The sequence below is a fragment of the Mauremys mutica genome, chromosome 1 (assembly GCF_020497125.1).
Source record: "Mauremys mutica isolate MM-2020 ecotype Southern chromosome 1, ASM2049712v1, whole genome shotgun sequence".
Taxonomy (NCBI): domain Eukaryota; kingdom Metazoa; phylum Chordata; order Testudines; family Geoemydidae; genus Mauremys; species Mauremys mutica.
Genome location: NC_059072.1, coordinates 307120998 through 307140844, shown reverse-complemented (window position 1 = coordinate 307140844; position 19847 = coordinate 307120998). Strand labels below are relative to the sequence as shown.

General features: G+C 44.1%; 1 protein-coding gene across 1 annotated transcript in view; it reads right to left on the bottom strand.

Annotated features, from left to right (window-relative positions):
* Positions 1-19847, bottom strand: part of LOC123361664 (histone-lysine N-methyltransferase SETDB2-like) — a 93361-nt gene that overhangs the window by 20023 nt on the left and 53491 nt on the right. Inside the window, exons 19-22 of the mRNA XM_045001723.1 lie at positions 15321-15453; positions 11847-11954; positions 10927-11060; positions 4044-4090 (exon numbers count right to left, since the gene is read on the bottom strand). Of these exons, the coding sequence (XP_044857658.1) occupies positions 4044-4090; positions 10927-11060; positions 11847-11954; positions 15321-15453 (422 nt within the window). The remainder of the gene's footprint in view (positions 1-4043; positions 4091-10926; positions 11061-11846; positions 11955-15320; positions 15454-19847) is intronic.

The following is a 19847-nucleotide window of genomic DNA, read 5'->3' as shown; positions in this document are numbered from 1 at the left end:
GATTGGTATATCTCCAATTATTACTATTACTAATTTAACAAATTAAAAATGATACAAGTTAACTATTCACATATGCACAGTGCCTTTCTATCAAGATGTTTTTCATGTTACCAGCCCAAATTAATTGTATTCCCACCCAAACCTCTTTGGGGCTTTTCTCTCCCTGGATTTCCTTTCAGCCTCTGAGGGACATCTACTGTTTCTGTGGAATTTGCTGGCTGAGGCAGACCCTGCTCATTTTATTATAATGGTGAATTCACTTCTGTAACAACTTTTCAAGATTCAACTTCCACAGCAACATTCTCAGATTCAGAGGGCAGCCAAAGTGAAATTCTGTCCCTCTGATATCTTCTCAAATGGTCCTTATGGAAAACGTTTGGTTTAGTTCTGGCCCCCAACTCTGTTCTTGTACACCACTTCATTGATTTGGGTCAGTACTGTATACGGTCCTTGTCAAGGTTCATCCAATTTAGGGCTCCTCCTCTTCTTTCTAGGACTGTAGAACCAGACAGGGTGTCCTCTTTTAAAAATTTCCTCTTACATCATACAGCCTTTCCATTTTGTCAGAGGCTACCTTCTAAAGGTATGAACTTCTTCAGTTTTTGGATTGTAGGGTTTCCACGTAGTTTAACTCCCTTTGTTACCTTTCAGGAACTCCACAAAAGAGGTTTGCTGGGGTCCTTAGATCATGTCCAAACATGAGTGCTGCAGTACATTTTGTACTCTCTTTGACTGCTGCTCTATAAGCCATTAGAAGAAATGGGATATGCTAGTTCCAGTCCTTTTGGTACTGTTCTACAAATGTAGCCAGCTGAAGCCCCAGATTCCTATTGAACCTCCCCACCAACCCATCAGACTGTGGGTGTACTGGGCTTGATCTTTGTAATTCCGAGCTTTGCCCCTTCAGCTTGTGTCTCCCCATTTCTCCTACTAGGAGAAAGGCTTTCACTAGACACTTGTGCCACTCTGTGCTGGCCCATCTTAAATTTATAACAATCCTTTTTGTGGCCAGTTTTGTAACAGTACCAGCATTTAACTGAACCGTTTCCTTTAATTTTTGCATTGTTGCTAATTTCCTTTGTTTTGCAAACCAAATTTATCATTTGTTCTAATTGTTCAATATAGTCATGAACCAGATTAAAATCCCCTCTTTCATCATACATGTTAGACACAGAGCCATACTTACAGGGCTTATGACAGTGAGTTTCCATCTTCCTCACTGGCAGCTACTTCCTCTTCTAATGAACTGCTACAAGAAAAGATTTACGGTAAGTTCTGTGGCAAATTCCACAGCCTTTCAGAATGTGTCTTTGGCTTGTTTTCAGTTATCTTGATCTGCAAGTCCAAGTCAGCTAAGCATCTATAAATTGGTCCATTGCTAATCTATGCCTCGGTGGCACCAGGATAGGCCAGGAACACAAGCCTCTTGCAGGTCCTTTTCCAGTTCAGGTGGGGTCTCTTCTTTTCCTCTCCTTCTAAGTCTTAGCTGTGCACTGGCCAGCTCAGATTGATGGCTAGCTCCAAACTACATGTCAAAGGCTTGTACCAGGTCTAGATACCCGCAGAAAAGAGATGGAGTTAAATTCTGCAGCACCATTAGTTCTGGGCTACCTAAATTGACTACTAGTAACCCCCCTTTCTGACCATCTTCCCCATAAGCTATGTTGTTGGATTGAGCCAAATAAACCTCCCAGAGAGTTTTTCCCTCAAAGATATAATAGGATTTTGCATCACTGGAGCTGGGACAGCCCAATCACTCCCTTCTGGGCCTCTGTAGGTTACAAATGAGATAGAAAACACGTCTTCTGGCAGCTCAATCCCTCATCCAGGTGGCTGTGTTCCATTGTGATCTGTTGATTTCCTTCTGGAGCTTAATTTTCCGATGCTTGAGTCATTGCAGCAGCTCATCTCTGTTAGCAAGTTCCAAGCAGGCTAACGCTTGCCTGGTCTCCACTATTTCATGGAAAAAAACGTCTGGTTTGTGGCAGTCAGGTTACTGGTCACCTGTTTGATCTGTCTTCCCATTCCATTCTGGGAACTTTGCAACTGGGCTTCCCAACCTGTCTGGGCTCTTTGTAGTTGCTGGGCTCTTTGTAGAGACTTGACCTCTGCCTGCATGTCAACCCGCAGTCCTTTCTGGGAATCCTCCAATGATGGTTTAGTTCCTTTTGTGAAGCCTCCGTCTCTTGTTTTAAATTATTTTGTGGAACCTTCAACTCCTGTTTCAGGACTTGTTTTAAATCCCACTGGCCAGTTTTGATTTATGGGAGCTAACAATCTCTCTCCTTGGACACTGGATCTTGCTCCTGAAATCAATGTTGCCACTTCTCAATCTGAGCGGCTAGTCACATTTCAGGGCCTTGGGGATGTTCCAGCTGGAAGTAGGAACTGATGGAGTTTGGCATTCTTTTTGATGCATGTACAAAGTCCTTGTTCCTCAAATGCAGGAGGAACCAAGAACAAAAGGATCAATTTCTTATCTTACAACCCCAAGCCTCTTTAGCCAACCAACCCAAAAGTGCTCTCTAGCTTCTGAGTGGGCTCACCCTCATTTTATTTTAGGTGAGCGTTTATGCTTACAGTTATGCTAATTGAAGGGTGAGTTCACACCTACCACTCTGAATGAGGTTTTAACTCAAACCATAACAAGGTTTCACCCAGCTCATAAAAGTAATTAAACAGCATTTTACAGACATTAATTAAGCCTGTCCTAACTGAGGTTTATTAAATCTTCCATATGGCAGAAAAAATTGTGTTGCCAACTCAGTGAGCAGTACTCAGCTGTACGAGTGGTCATTATATTACTGTCCTAGAATGATATTAGATGACACTATGGTGCTGAAGAGGCCACGTTTTTGGATGAGATATGAAATTGGCCCTGCCTTCTTGTGGTCATTACAAAACCCATGGCACTTCTCCCCAGTTCTTATTACAGGTTCTTCACTTTCTACTCTGAATGGCTGTAATGTGTTAGAAAGCTGAGGTGTTTCATGCTCAAACTGGCTGTGTTTCAGTGGTAGAGGAAGTGGATCCTTATATGTAGTTTATATATCAGTGTTATGTTTATAAAGCTCTTTGGGATCCTGCAGAATGAAAGGCACTACTATAAAGTATTTTGAATGTGAAAAATGCTAATTTGAAAAGGTTTAATATAACTACAGATAAGAATCCCAAGTGACCAGTATTGTAATAGCTCTCTTTTAGCAAATCAAGTGTTAATGTGTGCATCTTTAGTACTGTGCTCATGCTTTACAAGTCATTTTGCTCAGCCCAGCAATCTCAGAGTGCAAACGGTAAGAAGCACTTGTGAAACTGTGGAATGTATTTTAAAACAAAATACTTAAGTCAAATGTTGGTGCCAGCCAACTTTCTAGAATGTGACCCTGTCAGTATAAGAGCTCTAGAAAGAAGCTATGGCTTTGGCTACACTTACATTTCAAAGCGCTGCCGTGGCAGCGCTTTGAAGCGCTAAGTGTAGTCAAAGCACCAGTGCTGGGAGAAAGCTCTCCCAGCGCTGTCCGTACTCCACCTCCCTGTGGGGAATAACGGACAGCGCTGGGAGCCGCGCTCCCAGCGCTGGGGCTTTGACCACACTGGCGCTTTGCAGCGCTGCAATTTGCAGCACTGGAGAGGGTGTGTTTTCACACCCTGCTGCAGCGCTGCAAATTTGTAAGTGTAGCCAAGCCCTATAATGTTAAACACAGGGCCAGATTCTCAGCTCGTGCAAATCAATGTAGTTCTATTGAGAATCTGGTCCACAGTGTTTCTATTTTATAGTTTTAACGTTTATCTGGAAAAGCTAAGGGCAACTCTTAAATACAAAATACTTCTTAAGTAAAATGCTTTGAGTTTTCTACGCAAATACATGGATCTCAGCTGAACCATTACTGCAAGATTAGAAACACGGTTGTAACATTGTACAAAACCCACAGTTCTGGGAGTGACACTGACTCTGTTCATATGAACTGGTGACCCACTGCAAATAATGTAGAATGCAGATTTAAAAAATAAATGAAATCAACCAAACCATTAAAGAAACTCACCATAATGATTGGTCCTTTTGCCTGGGTCATGTTTTGGACAGAACACTCTAAAACATTCGTTCAATTTTAAAAGAGAGAGAAACAGTATTAATTAATATGTAAACAATGTTATAATAACTTTGTTTTTCAAGATATCTTCCGTCTTTTCACCAGCACCTATATTAATGATATAATAAAATCTGAACACAAATCTGAACCTGTTTAAAACTGAAATTTAAGCATTATCTTCCTCAACTATGAAATCTGAAGCCCTACCGCAGGCACTTTTATAATACACGCTCCTGTAACTTTATTTGTAAAGCTTGACTAGATTCAAATACTGTTATGGTACAGTTTTGAACTAACTGTTAAACCACCATGTTCTCTTGTGACATACCCCTATCCATTGCTTAGGCAGAGTGGCCAACAGCTGCTTATTCCATTAATTCCTTTTTACCTGATTTAGAGAGTTCAGTAAAGGGGGGGGGGGAAATCCCCCCGCTACCCCCAGTTGTTCCAGATTTTTGGAGGGCAACATAGATCTATTATAAGAGACCAAGGACAGGTATAGTAAATAATAATTGTGTTTACCAGAAGGTGAAGAATATATAACAGTTGCTTTCCTGAAGAACACAAAACAACTGCCCACCATTTATAGAACCCCTTTCTTCCCGAAAGATCCCAATGCACTTTTCAAAGTCTATTACAATGCTGGCACTATGGCTGAGATGGCCTATTTTCAGAAACTAGCACTGAAATGTTTTGAAGAAATTGTTGTCAAAAACAGAGGTGCAATCACGTACTGTGCATTTTCTAAATTTTTTTTAAAACAGCCCTAATTTTAAAGGTCCATATTTTGTTCTTTTATAAAAATGAGGCCTACTTTTGTATGTGCAACTACTGTGACTGTTCATTTTCTCACACAAATACCAGATGTGTGCATACTCAATAATTAAATCCAGAAAGCTAGGTATGGAATTGCACATTAAAAATAATTTGCCCTATTTATACCACAACATTTTAATTTTTTTAATAGCCCACCGCCCTATCCGGTTCTTTCCTAATTAACATGTTTTAAAATAGAATTAACACATTTTAACACATTTTTACTAATTCACATATTTATAATCCCTCCACCCTTTATCATCCTGGTTACCCTCTTCTGGAGCATTTCCAGTGCTCCAGTACTGTTTCTACAAATGAGCGCCCCAAGTTATGCTAAATTCTGCAGCTGTTTTCTTTATATAGTACCATAATGACCACTTTTTATTTTTGCTCTATTTCATTTGCTTTCCTAATCACACTAGTCATCATGCTGATGGTTTTAAATTCTCAATCCCGATCAGAGGCATATCCATTTAAGACACTATCCGTTTTGATACTCATTACTTTACATTTTTCCATGCACAACTGCATGTGTCGTCAATCCATGGCCACAGTTTTTCTTGTCTCTAATTTCTCTAATCTTGGGCAGCGGGTGGCCCTCCTAGATTTGCTAGCTTAGCTTCAAACTTGTGCACACTGCTGCATGTGTCTTTATGTGTATCACTGATGTATAATTAGGGCTCTGCCAAATTCATAGTCCCTTTTGGTCAATTTCACAGTCAGGGGGTTTTTAATTAGTCAAGTTGACATTTTCAGACTTTTACATCTGAAATGTCATGGTGTTGTAACCGTGGGGGTCCCGACCCAAAAGGGGCTCAGGGTGGGAGGGTTGCAAGGCTATTGTGGGGGAGTTGTGGGATTGCCTCCCTTACTTCTGCCCTGCTGCTGTCAGGGGCGCTGCATTCAGAGCTGGGCAGCCAGAGAGCAAAGCTGCTGGCCAGGCGCCCATCTCTAAAGCCAGCACCACCGCCAGCAGTGCAACAGTGCAGAAGTGAGGGTCACAGGGTATGGGATGTGTGTGGGTGTGTGTGTGTGTGTTACCACAGCAGTTATGGTTTTCTCAGCAGTCTCCTGCCTGAGTGGGGCGCTGACAGCTGGACCCAAAGCCTATCCGCGCGGGGCGGTGGCAGCTGGAGCCACCAGTTTCTTGTAGCCAGGGGAGATCCTGGAGGTGAGTCTGACCCACCCCAGGAGTGGCCCCAAAGGGGAATAGGAAGTCTCGCCCATCCCCAGCTGGGACTAGCATCTGGAGCCCTGTGCAGGGTAGGAGCTCCAGGCTGCATGCCAGATTTCACGGGGGAAATCAGATTTCATGGTCCGTGATTCACTTTTCATAGCTATGAATTTGATAAGGCCCTATGTATAATGCAAAAAAAAAATTTGGGTCTAATCCCCACGTTTTCCCCCTCACCGTGCTCCTATCCAATCTGTATCAATGTATCATTCTTGGCCTTTCAGCCACCGATTTAGAAATTTGGTACCAATGCGATGCCCCTCAACTTAATGAGTGTTTAATGTAATAACATACTAAAAGTCTTAAAGTCCTCATCAGTTATGCTTCACATTTAATAGTTTTCATTGTCACACCTCCTTGCAGAAATTAATCACATTCTAAGCACAACCACCTCTTTATAAATCTGAAACTATTTGATTAATTTCTTAACGGCTGTTCAGTGATAGGCTTTCAGGATGCAGAAATTGAATCCTGGAGTCTGTTTTGGGCCAACATATTTTTTCCACAGCTTCTAAAGCCATCCTACATCAGCCATGTTTTGTCTTCTGCTCCCAGAAAGTTTCTCTTTTAGGCTACTCTCCTTCGTCAGCCTCAGAGATTCTGAACTGAGGTCTGCCGAGTGCTTTCCAAACATTAGTAAGTTAACAAGTTAAATGTCACATCATCCCCATTTTACAGTTGGGGAAACTAAGACTCACAGAGCTTGTCACTTGTTTAGCATCACATACCAAGCCAGTGGCAGAGCTGGGACAGTTAAACTGCTACTGGAATCAGTGGGAAAGGACTATTTTTGTGCTTGTGAAACATGCCACATTGACAGCCCTACCAAATAACCCAGTGGTGCATGTATTTTGTCATGTGACCACCCATACTGTTTGTAGTGCTTTGCCTCTTCCTGGAAGAGGTAACAATAATAAAGTCCACACCCTCAATGACACAGTAAGTTTCAACTGTGATCATTCCATAGCACAGAAACAGACACTGTGGATTCTGAGCACTCCAAACTTTACCAAAATATATTGGCAACCTCCACAGTAAGCTGCAATCCCAACATTAAGGCCTGGTCTACACTACACATTTAAACCGAATTTAGCAGTGTTAAACCGAATTAACCCTGCACCCGTCCACACAACGAGGCCCTTTATATCGATATAAAGGGCTCTTTAAACCGATTTCTGTACTCCTCCCCGACGAGGGGAGTAGCGCTGAAATTGGTATTGCCATGTCGGATTAGGGTTAGTGTGGCCGCAATTCGATGGTATTGGCCACCGGGCGGTATCCCACAGTGCACCATTGTGCAATCTGAACGCGGATGAACTGGCCAGGTAGACAGGAAAAGCCCCGCGAACTTTTGAATTTCATTTCCTGTTTGCCCAGCGTGGAGCTCTGATCAGCACGGGTGGCGATGCAGTCCCAAATCCAAAAAGAGCTCCAGCATGGACCGTACGGGAGATACTGGATCTGATCGCTGTATGGGGAGACAAATCTGTTCTATCTGAGCTCCGTTACAGAAGACAAAATGACAAAGTATTTGAAAAAATCTCCAGGCTATGATAGACAGAGTCCACAGCAGGGACTCAGCACAGTGCTGCGTGACAAGCGTAACAGAAAGCCAAAGAATCAAATGGATGCTCATGGAGGGAGGGAGGGGGTACTGAGGACTCCAGCTATCCCACAGTCCCCACAGTCTCCAAAAAGCATTTGCATTCTTGGCTGAGCTCCCAATGCCTGAAGGGTCAAAAACATTTTCCCGGGTGTTTCAGGATGTATGTCGTCAATTTACACCCTTCCCCCCACCCCTCGAAAGAAAAGGGAAAAAAATCATTTCTTGCCTTTTTTCAATGTCACCCTATGTCTACTGCATGCTGCTGTTAGATGGGGTGCTGCAGCGCTGAACACCAGCATCCCCTTCCAGGTGGCAGATGGTGCAAAATGACTGGTATCCATCGTCATCATCAGCCCGTGAGTGCTCCTGGCTGGCCTCGGTGAGGTCGGCCGGGGGCACCTGGGAAAAAATGGGAATGATTCCCGGCAGACGGTACAGAAGGCTTGGTAACTGTCCTCATCATAGCAGCTGGAGGCTGAGCTCCATCAGCCTCCCCTCTCTCCCCCCCCCCCCGCTTTCATGTCTAAAGAAGATTCTGTACTCCCTGAACTCTCATAGCAGCTGAAGGCTGCACACCTCTCCCTCCCACCCTTTAATGTCCTGCCTGGACTATCATAGCAGCTGGAGGCTGCCTCCCCCTCATTTTATCTCACTAAAAACTCAGTGTTTCTTATTCCTGCATTCTTTATTACTTCATCACACAAATTGGGGGACACTGCCACGGTAGGCCAGGAGGGTTGGGGGAGGAGGTAAGCAACGGGTGGGGTTGTTGCAGGGGCACCCCCTAGAATGGCATACAGCTCATCATTTCTGTGGGATCTCTGGGGCTCTGACACGGACATATTCTAGACAGGACTCACTCTATTTTTAGACAAAACATAAAGAAGGGAATGACCCGGGGAGTCATTCCCATTTTTGTCCATGCGCCCCCGGTCGACCTCAGCGAGGCCAGCCAGGAGCACCCATGACAGCAGCAGACAGTACAAAAGGATTGATAACCGTCATTGCCAATTTCCAAATGCAAACGGTGCAAAATGACTGATAACCATCATCTCATCACCAATTTACAATGGCAGACGCTGCAATAGGGATGGTAAACATCTCTGCTACCTTGCAAAGACAAATGAATGCTGCTGTGTAGCACTGCAGTACCGCGTCTGTCAGCAGCATCCAGTACACATACAGTGACAGTGACAAAAGGCAAAACAGGCTCCATGGTTGCCATGCTATGGCATCTGCCAGGGCAATCCAGGGAAAAAGGGCGCGAAATGATTGTCTGCCGTTGCTTTCACGGAGGAAGGACTGAGTGACTACATTTACCCAGAATCACCCGCGACACTGTTTTTGCCCCATCATGCATTGAGATCTCAACCCAGAATTCCAATGGGCGGAGGAGACTGCAGGAACTATGGGATAGCTACGGGATAGCTACCCACAGTGCAACGCTCTGGAAATCGATGCTAGCCTCGGTACATGGACGCACACCGCCGAATTAATGTGCTTAGTGTGGCCACGTGCACGCGACTTTATAAAATCTGTTTTTAAAAAACGGTTTCTGTAAAATTGGAATAATCCTGTAGTATAGACATACCCTTAGAACAATGAGGGAGAACCTCTTTTCTTTGAACAACCAGCACCATATCTGGCTGTAATGTTTCAAAATTCTAGTATATGCGTATACCACCATTACAGTGCGTTTGGAAGGCATTTAGAAGACTTGCTCAAAGCTAGTTCAATTCTGCTGGTATTGGGAACACATATGAAACATGAGAAGTTCTTTTGAATGGGGACACAAAGTTTTCCACTAGCATTCCAGGTGCTGAACCGGAGGGGAAACTACCAGAGCTCTCTAAGGTAGATGGTCTTAGAGAGCGCGGCAGTGTCCTTCTACTGAGACTATTCACTGAAGCATATGAACCCGGAGTAAACCTGAATTTGGGTGAAACCAATATTCCACCTTGTGGGGCAGAAAACTTTGTCTTTACTGACCAGATCGCTAATGAAAACTGCGTCTCAATTTTAGCTCCACAGTCTTTTGGGATTCTGTCAGATTCACGGATATTGTCACAGGGTGGCTGGCCCTTTAAAGGGTGAAGATCCAGGAAAGAGAAGCAGGGGGAATTTTCTCTTTCTGGGAAGGGCCTTGTGGAGGAGGCTGGAGAGAACCCCAGGGAGCTGGTTAGCTCCTGTGGGAGGTCTTGAGATAGGGCCTGTAAGAAGCAGGGAGGTCCCTGAGAGAAGCTGCCAGAGTCCCTGGAGAGGGAAGGCAGTGGGGAAACCTGCTAAGAAGGGCCTCCAGAGAATAAGCCCTGGGAGGCAGTGCTCAGCCTAAGGTGCAAAGAAAGAATTCTGCAGTGCTCAGGAGTAAGGGGTGCAGAGCAGGAAACTTCAACGTAGTGTGAAGGGGCAGAAAGATAATTTGTCTGGAGGTTTATTTGCATTCTTTAGCTGGACTTTTGTTACCCTATATCAGGGGTCGGCAGCCTTTCAGACGTGGTGTGCCGAGTCTTCATTTATTCACTCTAATTTAAGGTTTCACGTGCCGGTAATACATTTTAACGTTTTTAGAAGGTCTCTTTCTGTAAGTCTAATATATAACTAAACTATGGTTGTATGTAAAGTAAATAAGGCTTTTAAAATGTTTAAGAAGCTTCATTTAAAATTAAATTAAAATGCAGAGCCCCTGGACTGGTGGCCAGGACCTGGGCAGTGTGAGTGCCACTGAAAATCAGCTCGCGTGCCGCCTTCGGCACCCATGCCATAGGTTGCCTACCCCTGCCCTAGATGGAGACAGAACTTAAATATGACCTGGCCAGAAGGCTGGGCTGTGGAAGACAAATAGAGACAAAACATCAACGGGGCCAAAGATGTTATGGTCAATGGTGTTAGAGACAATGACTCCTGCAGCACCACAACCTGACACCAGTGTACGCTACTGCAGTGAGTGGAACCATCTATACATTCCTGTCATTAAATGGAGTTTTTTTCCATTGCAGTGCTAGATAGAAACATTTTTTCTACTGCTCCCAAACACACAGAGTTTCAAACATGGCTGGGTGGCAAAGGACCTTTTAGGGGGACATACACATCAATGTTTTCTGCATTTAAAAAAAAATTAACCTCTTTTTTGACAATGCCACCACAACCTACAAAAAATTAGAAAATAGTTTGTTAAATACCGGTAAATTCCTTGCCCTATGTCAGTTTCTAATGCTGCATCATCACACAGTGCACAAAAGTAGTGATAACTCCTCCGGCAGGTTTTTATCTCACATCCCACAGTGGCTCCTTTCTTGCGACAGAAGTTGCACATCTATAGCGGAGTTGAGTTGTTAGCAGATATAGACATTTTATAATTAGTAACTAAAATCTTATACTTGAGAGTAAATAGCTTCATCACTGAACGTGCTTAAATCTTTAACTCTCAGCCTCTCTCTTCCTGTTCATCATGCAAACTCACTCCTCCAAACCCAACTCAGCTCATTTTTCAACCAACTTTCTATTATTGTCTCTGCTCTTACACAATTATATTAAAATCAGTTAATATTCTTAGAAGTAACTCAATGATAGTGACAGTGTTGGGCTTTACATCTGTAAATATTTCACATTAAATTTGCTCAGTTTACAAGTATAGAGATGTTGGGAACAATTTTCAAAAATGCCCAAGCTCCACTTTCAAAAGTGACTTCAAAAGCAAAAGGACTAGAAACTTAGCTCTCATTTAATAACAAATTCTTTCCTTTTCTAGTTCCCACAAATCAGGACGTTACTCATGTGTAAGCTTAGCAGGACCCAAAATCTGCCCCATGCCAAAAAGTGCCTTTTCTTAGAAAGGAGCCAAAACAGCCTTAACTTCTACTGCCAGACAAAAGTGGCTATACACTTTAGGTGCCACTAAATGCAGAATCAGACTAATGTTTCTGATCTTTAATTACTTTGATCTTTGGTAAGTCAGAATGACTGGGTTCTTGTATGCATTTTATTCAAGCTTCTATGTCACAAGGTCATAAAAATGTCACAAACAGACTTCACGATCTAATGTGCTGCTGTTCTTACTATAAATTATAAACAAGAAAATATTTGAAAGAAGCTGCCTTACCAGCCGCTTTCCTCTCCTGATTTCACTCTGAACTGAGGCCACATCAAACCTTGTATCCTGATTCTCTGGGTTATGCTCTTCAGATTCTACAAATCCTGAGGAATATAACTACAAACAAAACAAAAGACAGCAGTAATTAACAGAGTGACTCAGCCAGCAAGATACTCTGATGTGTATCAATAAGGAATGATAGAAAGTAGACGGGGCTTCAGTTCAGTGTCAGACATGAGAACTGTGCACTTAAAAAAAAATCTGCATTTTTATTCACCCCACAAAGCCCCCTAAAGGGGCAAATTTTTATTTCTTTGTTTTTTAACCAACACTGTCCCATATTGAGTGGGGGAGCACTGCTTAGCTTTTCCACCCTCCTACAAGACAGCACCAGTGATACTAGACTCCACCAACTGTTAAAGGAGGTTTCACATGAAGGGAACATGGCATTTTTACAGGGCTCATCAAGGAGGCCATCATCCTATCCATGTCCTCTTTTGCCAGTTAGCCCAGCAGGTTTGACAGAGCTCAGGATCTTTCGGGAGGGACTCAGTTAGAAGTGACAACAGAATTAACACTGGCAATGTGATAAGAGGCAAAGACTGGAAGTGAATTGTTGGAGAAGCAACTTAAATAGGTTGAACAGTGGTTGGAAAAATACAGCAGAAATGTATGCATGAATACCTGCTGATGTACTGGACTATGACAACAAATTAGAAGAAAACAAATGATCATACTTAAACAAAACCCAACAGCACCAAAATTGTTACTTAAAATACATGATAAATTTACAGACACAAAGCTTGGTCAGCTAAAGGAATAAGAACATAAACTTAGAGATAAGAAACCACTTAGCACATGTTACCACTTAGAACTATGGGTTCAGAGAGACTAGTAAAGCTGTAACAATGTTGCTTTCAAGAATCTGAATGTTTGCTTTCAAGAATCTGAATGTTTGAAACATGTAACACTGTAAAATGAAAAATAAAAGTAATAAAATTAATAAAGATATAAACACACTGTAGCAAGAACAATAGATAGCTGATCTATAAGGGGAAGAAATAGAAGTGGAGCAAAGGATTTGTGACGTATGATATCAAAAAAAGAAAAGCCCCAGTTTAATGTAATAGGTATCCTACACACTAAAATATCAAGGTATAGGTATGGTTATAGCAAGGAAAGTGACTGCAAAGATGGCCCCTTTTAACTTAAAAGATCTGTTCTCTGTGAGTTTAAAAACATACCTGCATATTTAATGACAATTTTTTCATGTTACTTTTCTCCTGATACTACAGCATAACAAAGAAATTTAGGAAGAGGGCTCTCATAAAAGTATACAGGTTAGTTAACTAAGTTCCAATGGCGGAGCCAAATTCTGCCCTTAGTTACGCCTAGCTGAGGGCAGACTATGATGTCCAGAATCTTTATTACTGGTGCTGATGTGAAAGGAGGAAATATCGAAGGGTAAGAGTACAGGGCTAGCAGATAGAAGAGAGATTTTATTTGCAAACTGAGTAAATTTGTTCTAGAACCACAATAAACCTAGAACCTCACAAGGACATTTTTTCATAGCCAATTCTTAAATTAAAACCACACTTAATTATTCCTTATATTTAAGACACACGCAAGAAGCTGCCATCTTGCCACTTTGATCATGCAAATTATGGCCTTGATCCTGCAAAGACTGGGGACATGTTTACCTTTTTGCACTGTAAGGAGTCTGATTCAATTACTTCAGTTGAAACTACTCACACTATATCAAATTTAGCACATGCAAAAGTTGTTGCAGGATCGGGCCAGGGACTGAAAGACTACTTTGCCATTCAAAATCATTGGAAATCAAAGGGTTTCAAAGTTGTTGCGAAACAAGTTCATTTTTGTTCTGAATTCTTACCTAATGTTAAGGCACTTTCTACAGTTTCTAAATTTAACAATGGCTAACCAAAATATTGAACTTGTCCAAAACAGATATTTTCAGTCCTGCTTTTTTGTTATCCTTCCTTCTACTGCCTACCCAGACCCCTGGGCCTTATTCAGCATTGTCTGTAACTTATGTAGCTAGTTATACCATTGAAAATTGGATGTAAAATGCTACTATTCTGATTTAGAAACACTTTAAAGTCACTTTGTGCTGGTGTAAAGTGACTATACAAAGAGCAAAGGGAATGATGAATTGGGCTAGTTATTACTCTTTCTACATTCCATCCCGACTCCTGCATTATTCCCCTCTACCTCAATGTGCCAACCATTTGGGCAAGTAAAAAAAAAAAAACTGTCTGAAGCTCTGATCATTGGAGCTCCAGAAGACCATGAAATTGTAGACCACTGCCTTCTGAAACAGAGAGGGAAAGAGTTCTCTTTTCTTCTAGAGCCCTGGCTCTCAACCTTTCCAGACTACTGTACCCCTTTCAGGAGTCTGATTTGTCTTGTGTACCCCAAAGTTCCACCTCACTTAGAAACTACTTGCTTACAAAATCAGATGTAGTGTCACAGCGCACTGCTACTGAAAACTGCTGACTTTCTCATTTTTACCATATAATTATAAAGTAAATCCATCGGAATACAAATGAAATACATTTCAGTGTATAATATATAGAGCAGTATAAGGAAGTCACTGTATGAAATTGTAGTTTGCACTGACTTCACTAGCACTTTTTATGCAGCCTGTTGTAAAACTAGGCAAATATCTAGATCGGGGTGGGCAAACTATGGCCCGAGGGCCAGATCCGGACCATCAGGGCTTTAGATCCGGCTCACAGGATTGCCACCCTCATGGTGCCGTGGGTCCCGTGCCACTCCCGGAAGCAGCTGGCACAATGTCCCTTCAGCCCCTGGGGGAAGGGAGGGCAGAGGGCTCCACGTCCTGCCCTCGCCTGCAGGCACCGCCCCCTGCAACTCCCATTGGCTGGGAACAGGGAACTGCGGCCAATGGGAGCTTCGGGGGAGGTACCCGCAGGTGAGGGCAGCGAGCAAAGCCCTCTGCTCCTTCCTCCCCCAGGGGCCACAGGGATGTGGTGCTGGCCACTTTCGGGAGCGGCATGGGGCCAGGGCAGGCAGGGAGCCCGTACTGCATGCTGCTCCAGGAAAACAGTGCTGGGCTGGAGCCTGCACCTTGAACCCCTCCTGCACCCCGCACCCCAACCCCCTGCCCTGAGCTCCTTCCTGCACACTGCACCCCCTCCCACACCCCACACTCCCTCCTGCACCCCAACCCCCTGCCCCAGCCCTACATTCATGGCCCTGCATGTAATTTCCCCATCCAGATGTGGCCTTCAAGCCAAAAAGTCTGCCCACCCCTGATCTAGACGAGTTGATGTACCCCCTGAAGACCTCTGCGTACCCCTGGCGTACACATACCCCCAGTTAAGAACCACTGTTCTAGAGTAGGCAATTATGTACAATGTCCATATTGTCTTTGAAATTTTTCCTTTTGGTCCTTCTTGATTCCTTTAATATAATTCATATGTTAAGAAAAACTCTCACCAAACAATCTTGATGAACTGCAAGATTTTGCTTTTCTGCAATGTACATTATAGCACTCCCTTCATCTGCTGGACAAAATGCACACTTCCTTTTCACCATCTTCTCCATTATCTGGAAGTCACCTGGAGAGAGACTGTTGAACAAAACATAAAACTGTTAATGCAACCACCCTATACCAGCTGGGAGGAATATGGAGAGTGTAGCTGGTGAGGGCCCACAGCATTTCCAGATCTAGCTTCTATTCCACTTGCATCCCAGCAGACTTTGTGCCCAGCCACTCTAGCAGTGATTGACTGGCATGAATAAAACTTGACTTGCTGAGATAAAAACAGAAGTTAGCTGCTAGGGGCTCTAGCAATTGGGATTGGAGGAATGAGAACTAGGATTTTTTCTTGGAAAGCCATTGGTGGGGGCAGGGATCAATATGAAAACTTCCAAACTTGCTCAGCAATACATGGCTCAGTGAAGAACATTTCATGCAGATACCAACAACCTTGCATGGGCTTGTGAGTCACTTCATATGATGTGTAGCACCTTTAGTTCAGAAGATATTAGTCTGCTGCCATCACCACCTCAAGCTTGTTCTTTCACACATCTAACTGCAGCTGCATTAAAGTATCTGTCACAGTTTAAATAAGCAAAGTAGTACTGCCAACTCCCACAAATATCCTCCCTGAGTTCACAGGAAAGAAGGAGGGAATGTTGTTTCTTTAACATAATGGGATTATAGAAAAGATTTGCAAGTAAAAAGTGTAAAGGAAAAGACAGGAAGGTGAAATTAGATTGTTCCTCAATAACAGATGGAAGTTAGAGGTCTGCAACCACTGCCACTAAAACTTTGTCAAGGCCAGCACTACCCTGGCCAATACCCATTTTCTGTACACCAGACATTTTTTAACCTCCTAGCCTTGTTATAGTGAATCTCTATTCTCCTTTTCTGTCCTTATCCTTCCAAGGTTTTCCTTCTCATCCTCTTTTGCCTTCCCACATTATCTCATTTTTCTGATCTGGCAGCTGCAATAATTTTTTAAGGCCATCTGCAAATAAAAGTCATAATTCAAACTCTTTCAGTACAATGTGTCCAGTATCCCCAAGGACCCAGGTAAGATGTTCATTCAACACACCAGAAATATAAACTTCACTTTTTCTGTTGTCATGCAAATCTCCAACACTCAGAACCTCAGCAACTGCCAGCTCCCACTAGGTGCGATGTTTCAAGATGCTCTCTGCTGGTGATGTCACATCAGAGAGTGCTGGAGCCTATTACCTGTAAGGATAAAGAAAATCCTGTTTAATTTCTCCAGGACTGTGGGGCTTTAAATGTTTATTTTTAATACATGAGTGAGAGAGAGGCAGCATGGTCAAATACAGCACCAAGAACCAGGAACTCCTAAATTCTAATCCCAGCTGTTGACTCACATTCCATTTGTAACCTTGGGCAAGCTCAGTCTTCCCATCTGTAAAAGAGAAGCAGCACTGTTCACTCGATAGAGCACTGGACTGAATCAGGGCACTGAGGGGCTATTCCTGGCTCTGCCACTGACCAGCTATGTGACCTTGGGCAAGTTACTTCACACCTCTGTGCCTCTGGTTGCCCTCCCACCTGTTTCTGACTTGTCTATTTAGATTATAAGCTCTTTGGGATAGGGACTGTTTCTCACTATCTATCTGCACACTGGGACCTGATCTCAGCTGGGGACTCTAGGCGCTACCTTAATACAAATAATTAATAAAAAGTAGGTAAGGGTTAAAAAGAGAACTAGGCAGAGATTAAAATACAAAGAGAAGTCACACAAAGGCTAACCACAGTCAAAAATGCAAAAGAGCCTGGATAAAAACAAATGCCACACAGAAGGGATAACAGGAAAAGAGAGAAAAGGGTTTGTGCTGTATCCCTCCTGTTCCTGTATGTTATTCGTTTAGGGCTAGATCCTGGAACTGGATCTGTGTGGGTACATGGGTCTACCTGTGTGGATCCAGTTGTAGGATCTAGCTCTTAGACCATAAGGCAGTGGTGGGTAACCTGTGGCCCTCAGGCTGCAGTAAGATCTTTGGGGAGGGTTCATCTTCTCACAGATCTCTGGAGTACACAGAACACTGTTGGGCATTATGTAAATAACAGCACTACCTCCACCTTGCTAAGTCTTATGAAGATGAAAATTCCTACATAAGTGCTAAATATTATTTGCTAATCTACAGACTGAAAAGCACTTCGCAATAATGTAAAATGATACTGTAGAATAATAATGAGGATGGCTTTCTCGTAATTGTTCATGCTTGGCACTGGGAGTCAGGAGATCTGGGTTCTTTTCCTGGCTCTGACACAGACTTGCGCATGTCACTTAACCTTTCTGTGCTTCAGTTCCCCCTGTGTAAAAATTGGTGATAATTATACTTCACAGGGGTACAGTCAGGGTCAATTCATTAAGGGACATCATCAAACTGAAATTGGTCAATTTCAGCAAAAGGAAGTAAAGCAGCTTTGTACTATCCCCAAGTTCCTTTGCAAATATATTTCTTCTTTACTTTTTTAAACCAGTTGTTCCTATTTTTGATGTTTTTTCTGTTACTATAAAAAAAACCCAAACAGGAGTGTGCATGCAGGTACAGCAATTGGTGTCAGAGTACATGAATGGGAGGAACACACATGTAATGGAAGCACTAGAGCAGGGGTTGGCAACCTTTCAGAAGTGCTGTGCCGAGTCATCATTTATTCACTCTGATTTAAGGTTTTGCGTGCCGATAATACATTTTAACGTTTTTAGAAGGTCCCTTTCTTTAAGTCTATAATATATAACTAAGCTATTGTATGTAAAGTATATAAGGTTTTTAAAATGTTTAAGGAGCTTCATTTAAAATTAAATTAAAATGCAGAGCCCCCCGGACCAGTGACCAGGACCTGGGCAGTGTGAGTGCCACTGAAAATCAGCTTGTGTGCCACCTTTGGCACGCATGCCATAGGATGCCTACCCCTGCACTAGAGGCAAGTGATAATTCTTGGGTCTGGCTGTTTCTCCTCTACCTTGTGGAGGGGAACTCCAGCTGCTGCTCCCCTTGTGTATGGCTTTTGAAGGGTTTCCAGCCTGAACTATCCTTGCTGCTCTATACATGGGTTAAGAATCTCCAATCCACACAGTCCCAATGAAGGGCCTGAGGGCACAGGTGCTGGATAGAATGCCCCAATCTGTAAGTAGGGTCTATGTTCTTGTAAATGTATACATCGAGGAACATTTAGCCACATTAAAACACAGTTTACTTGCACCCAGCTTAACAAGTGATCCAGATCAGGGGTTCTCAACCTTTTTCGTGCTGAGGTCCCCCCTCAACATGCTATAAAAGTTCCTGCTGGGGGGGAGGGGCAGGGGGGGACCTTGGGCATGGTCATAGTTTTACTTCTATTTTGGGGGGGGCAAGGGCTGACAGGGCTCGAGCCATCTCCACACAGTGGGGTCCAGAGAGGGAGCGCCACCCCCACCCCGACTCAATCAGGAGGTCTCCCAGCCTATCTGGGTTATGGGGGGGGGGCACAACCAAAAAATATAACTCAAAGGGGGGATTCAGTTCAAAAACTTTGAAAACCACTCAGGATGCAGGGAGGGGGTAGCTAGGGGCTGTGCGAAGTGAGGGGAGTAGCTCAGGGTACGGGGAGGGGGTAGCTAGGGGCTGTGCGAAGTGAGGAGAGTAGCTCAGGGTACGGGGAGGGCGTAGCTAGGGGCTGTGGGAAGTGAGGGGTGTAGCTCAGGGTGCGGGGAGGGAGTAGCTAGGGGCTGTGCGAAGTGAGGGGTGTAGCTCAGGGTACGGGGAGGGAGTAGCTAGGGGCTGTGCGAAGTGAGGGGTGTAGCTCAGGGTACGGGGAGGGGGTAGCTAGGGACGGTGCGAAGTGAGGGGTGTAGCTCAGGGTGCGGGGAGGGTGTAGCTAGGGGCTGTGTGAAGTGAGGGGTGTAGCTCAGGGTACGGGGAGGGAGTAGCTAGGGGCTGTGCGAAGTGAGGGGTGTAGCTCAGGGTACGGGGAGGGGGTAGCTAGGGACTGTGCGAAGTGAGGGGTGTAGCTCAGGGTGCGGGGAGGGCGTAGCTAGGGGCTGTGTGAAGTGAGGGGTGTAGCTCAGGGTACAGGGAGGGAGTAGCTAGGGGCTGTGCGAAGTGAGGGGAGTAGCTCAGGGTACGGGGAGGGGTAGCTAGGGGCTGTGCGAAATGAGGGGAGTAGCTCAGGGTACGGGGAGGGGGTAGCTAGGGGCTGTGCGAAGTGAGGGGTGTAGCTCAGGGTACGGGGAGGGGGTAGCTAGGGGCTGTGCGAAGTGAGGGGAGTAGTTCAGGGTGAGGGGAGGGGGTAGCTAGGGGCTGTGTGAAGTGAGGGGAGTAGCTCAGGGTACAGGGAGGGAGTAGCTAGGGGCTGTGCGAAGTGAGGGGTGTAGCTCAGGGTACGGGGAGGGGGTAGCTAGGGGCTGTGCGAAGTGAGGGGAGTAGCTCAGGGTACGGGGAGGGGTAGCTAGGGGCTGTGCGAAGTGAGGGGTGTAGCTCAGGGTACGG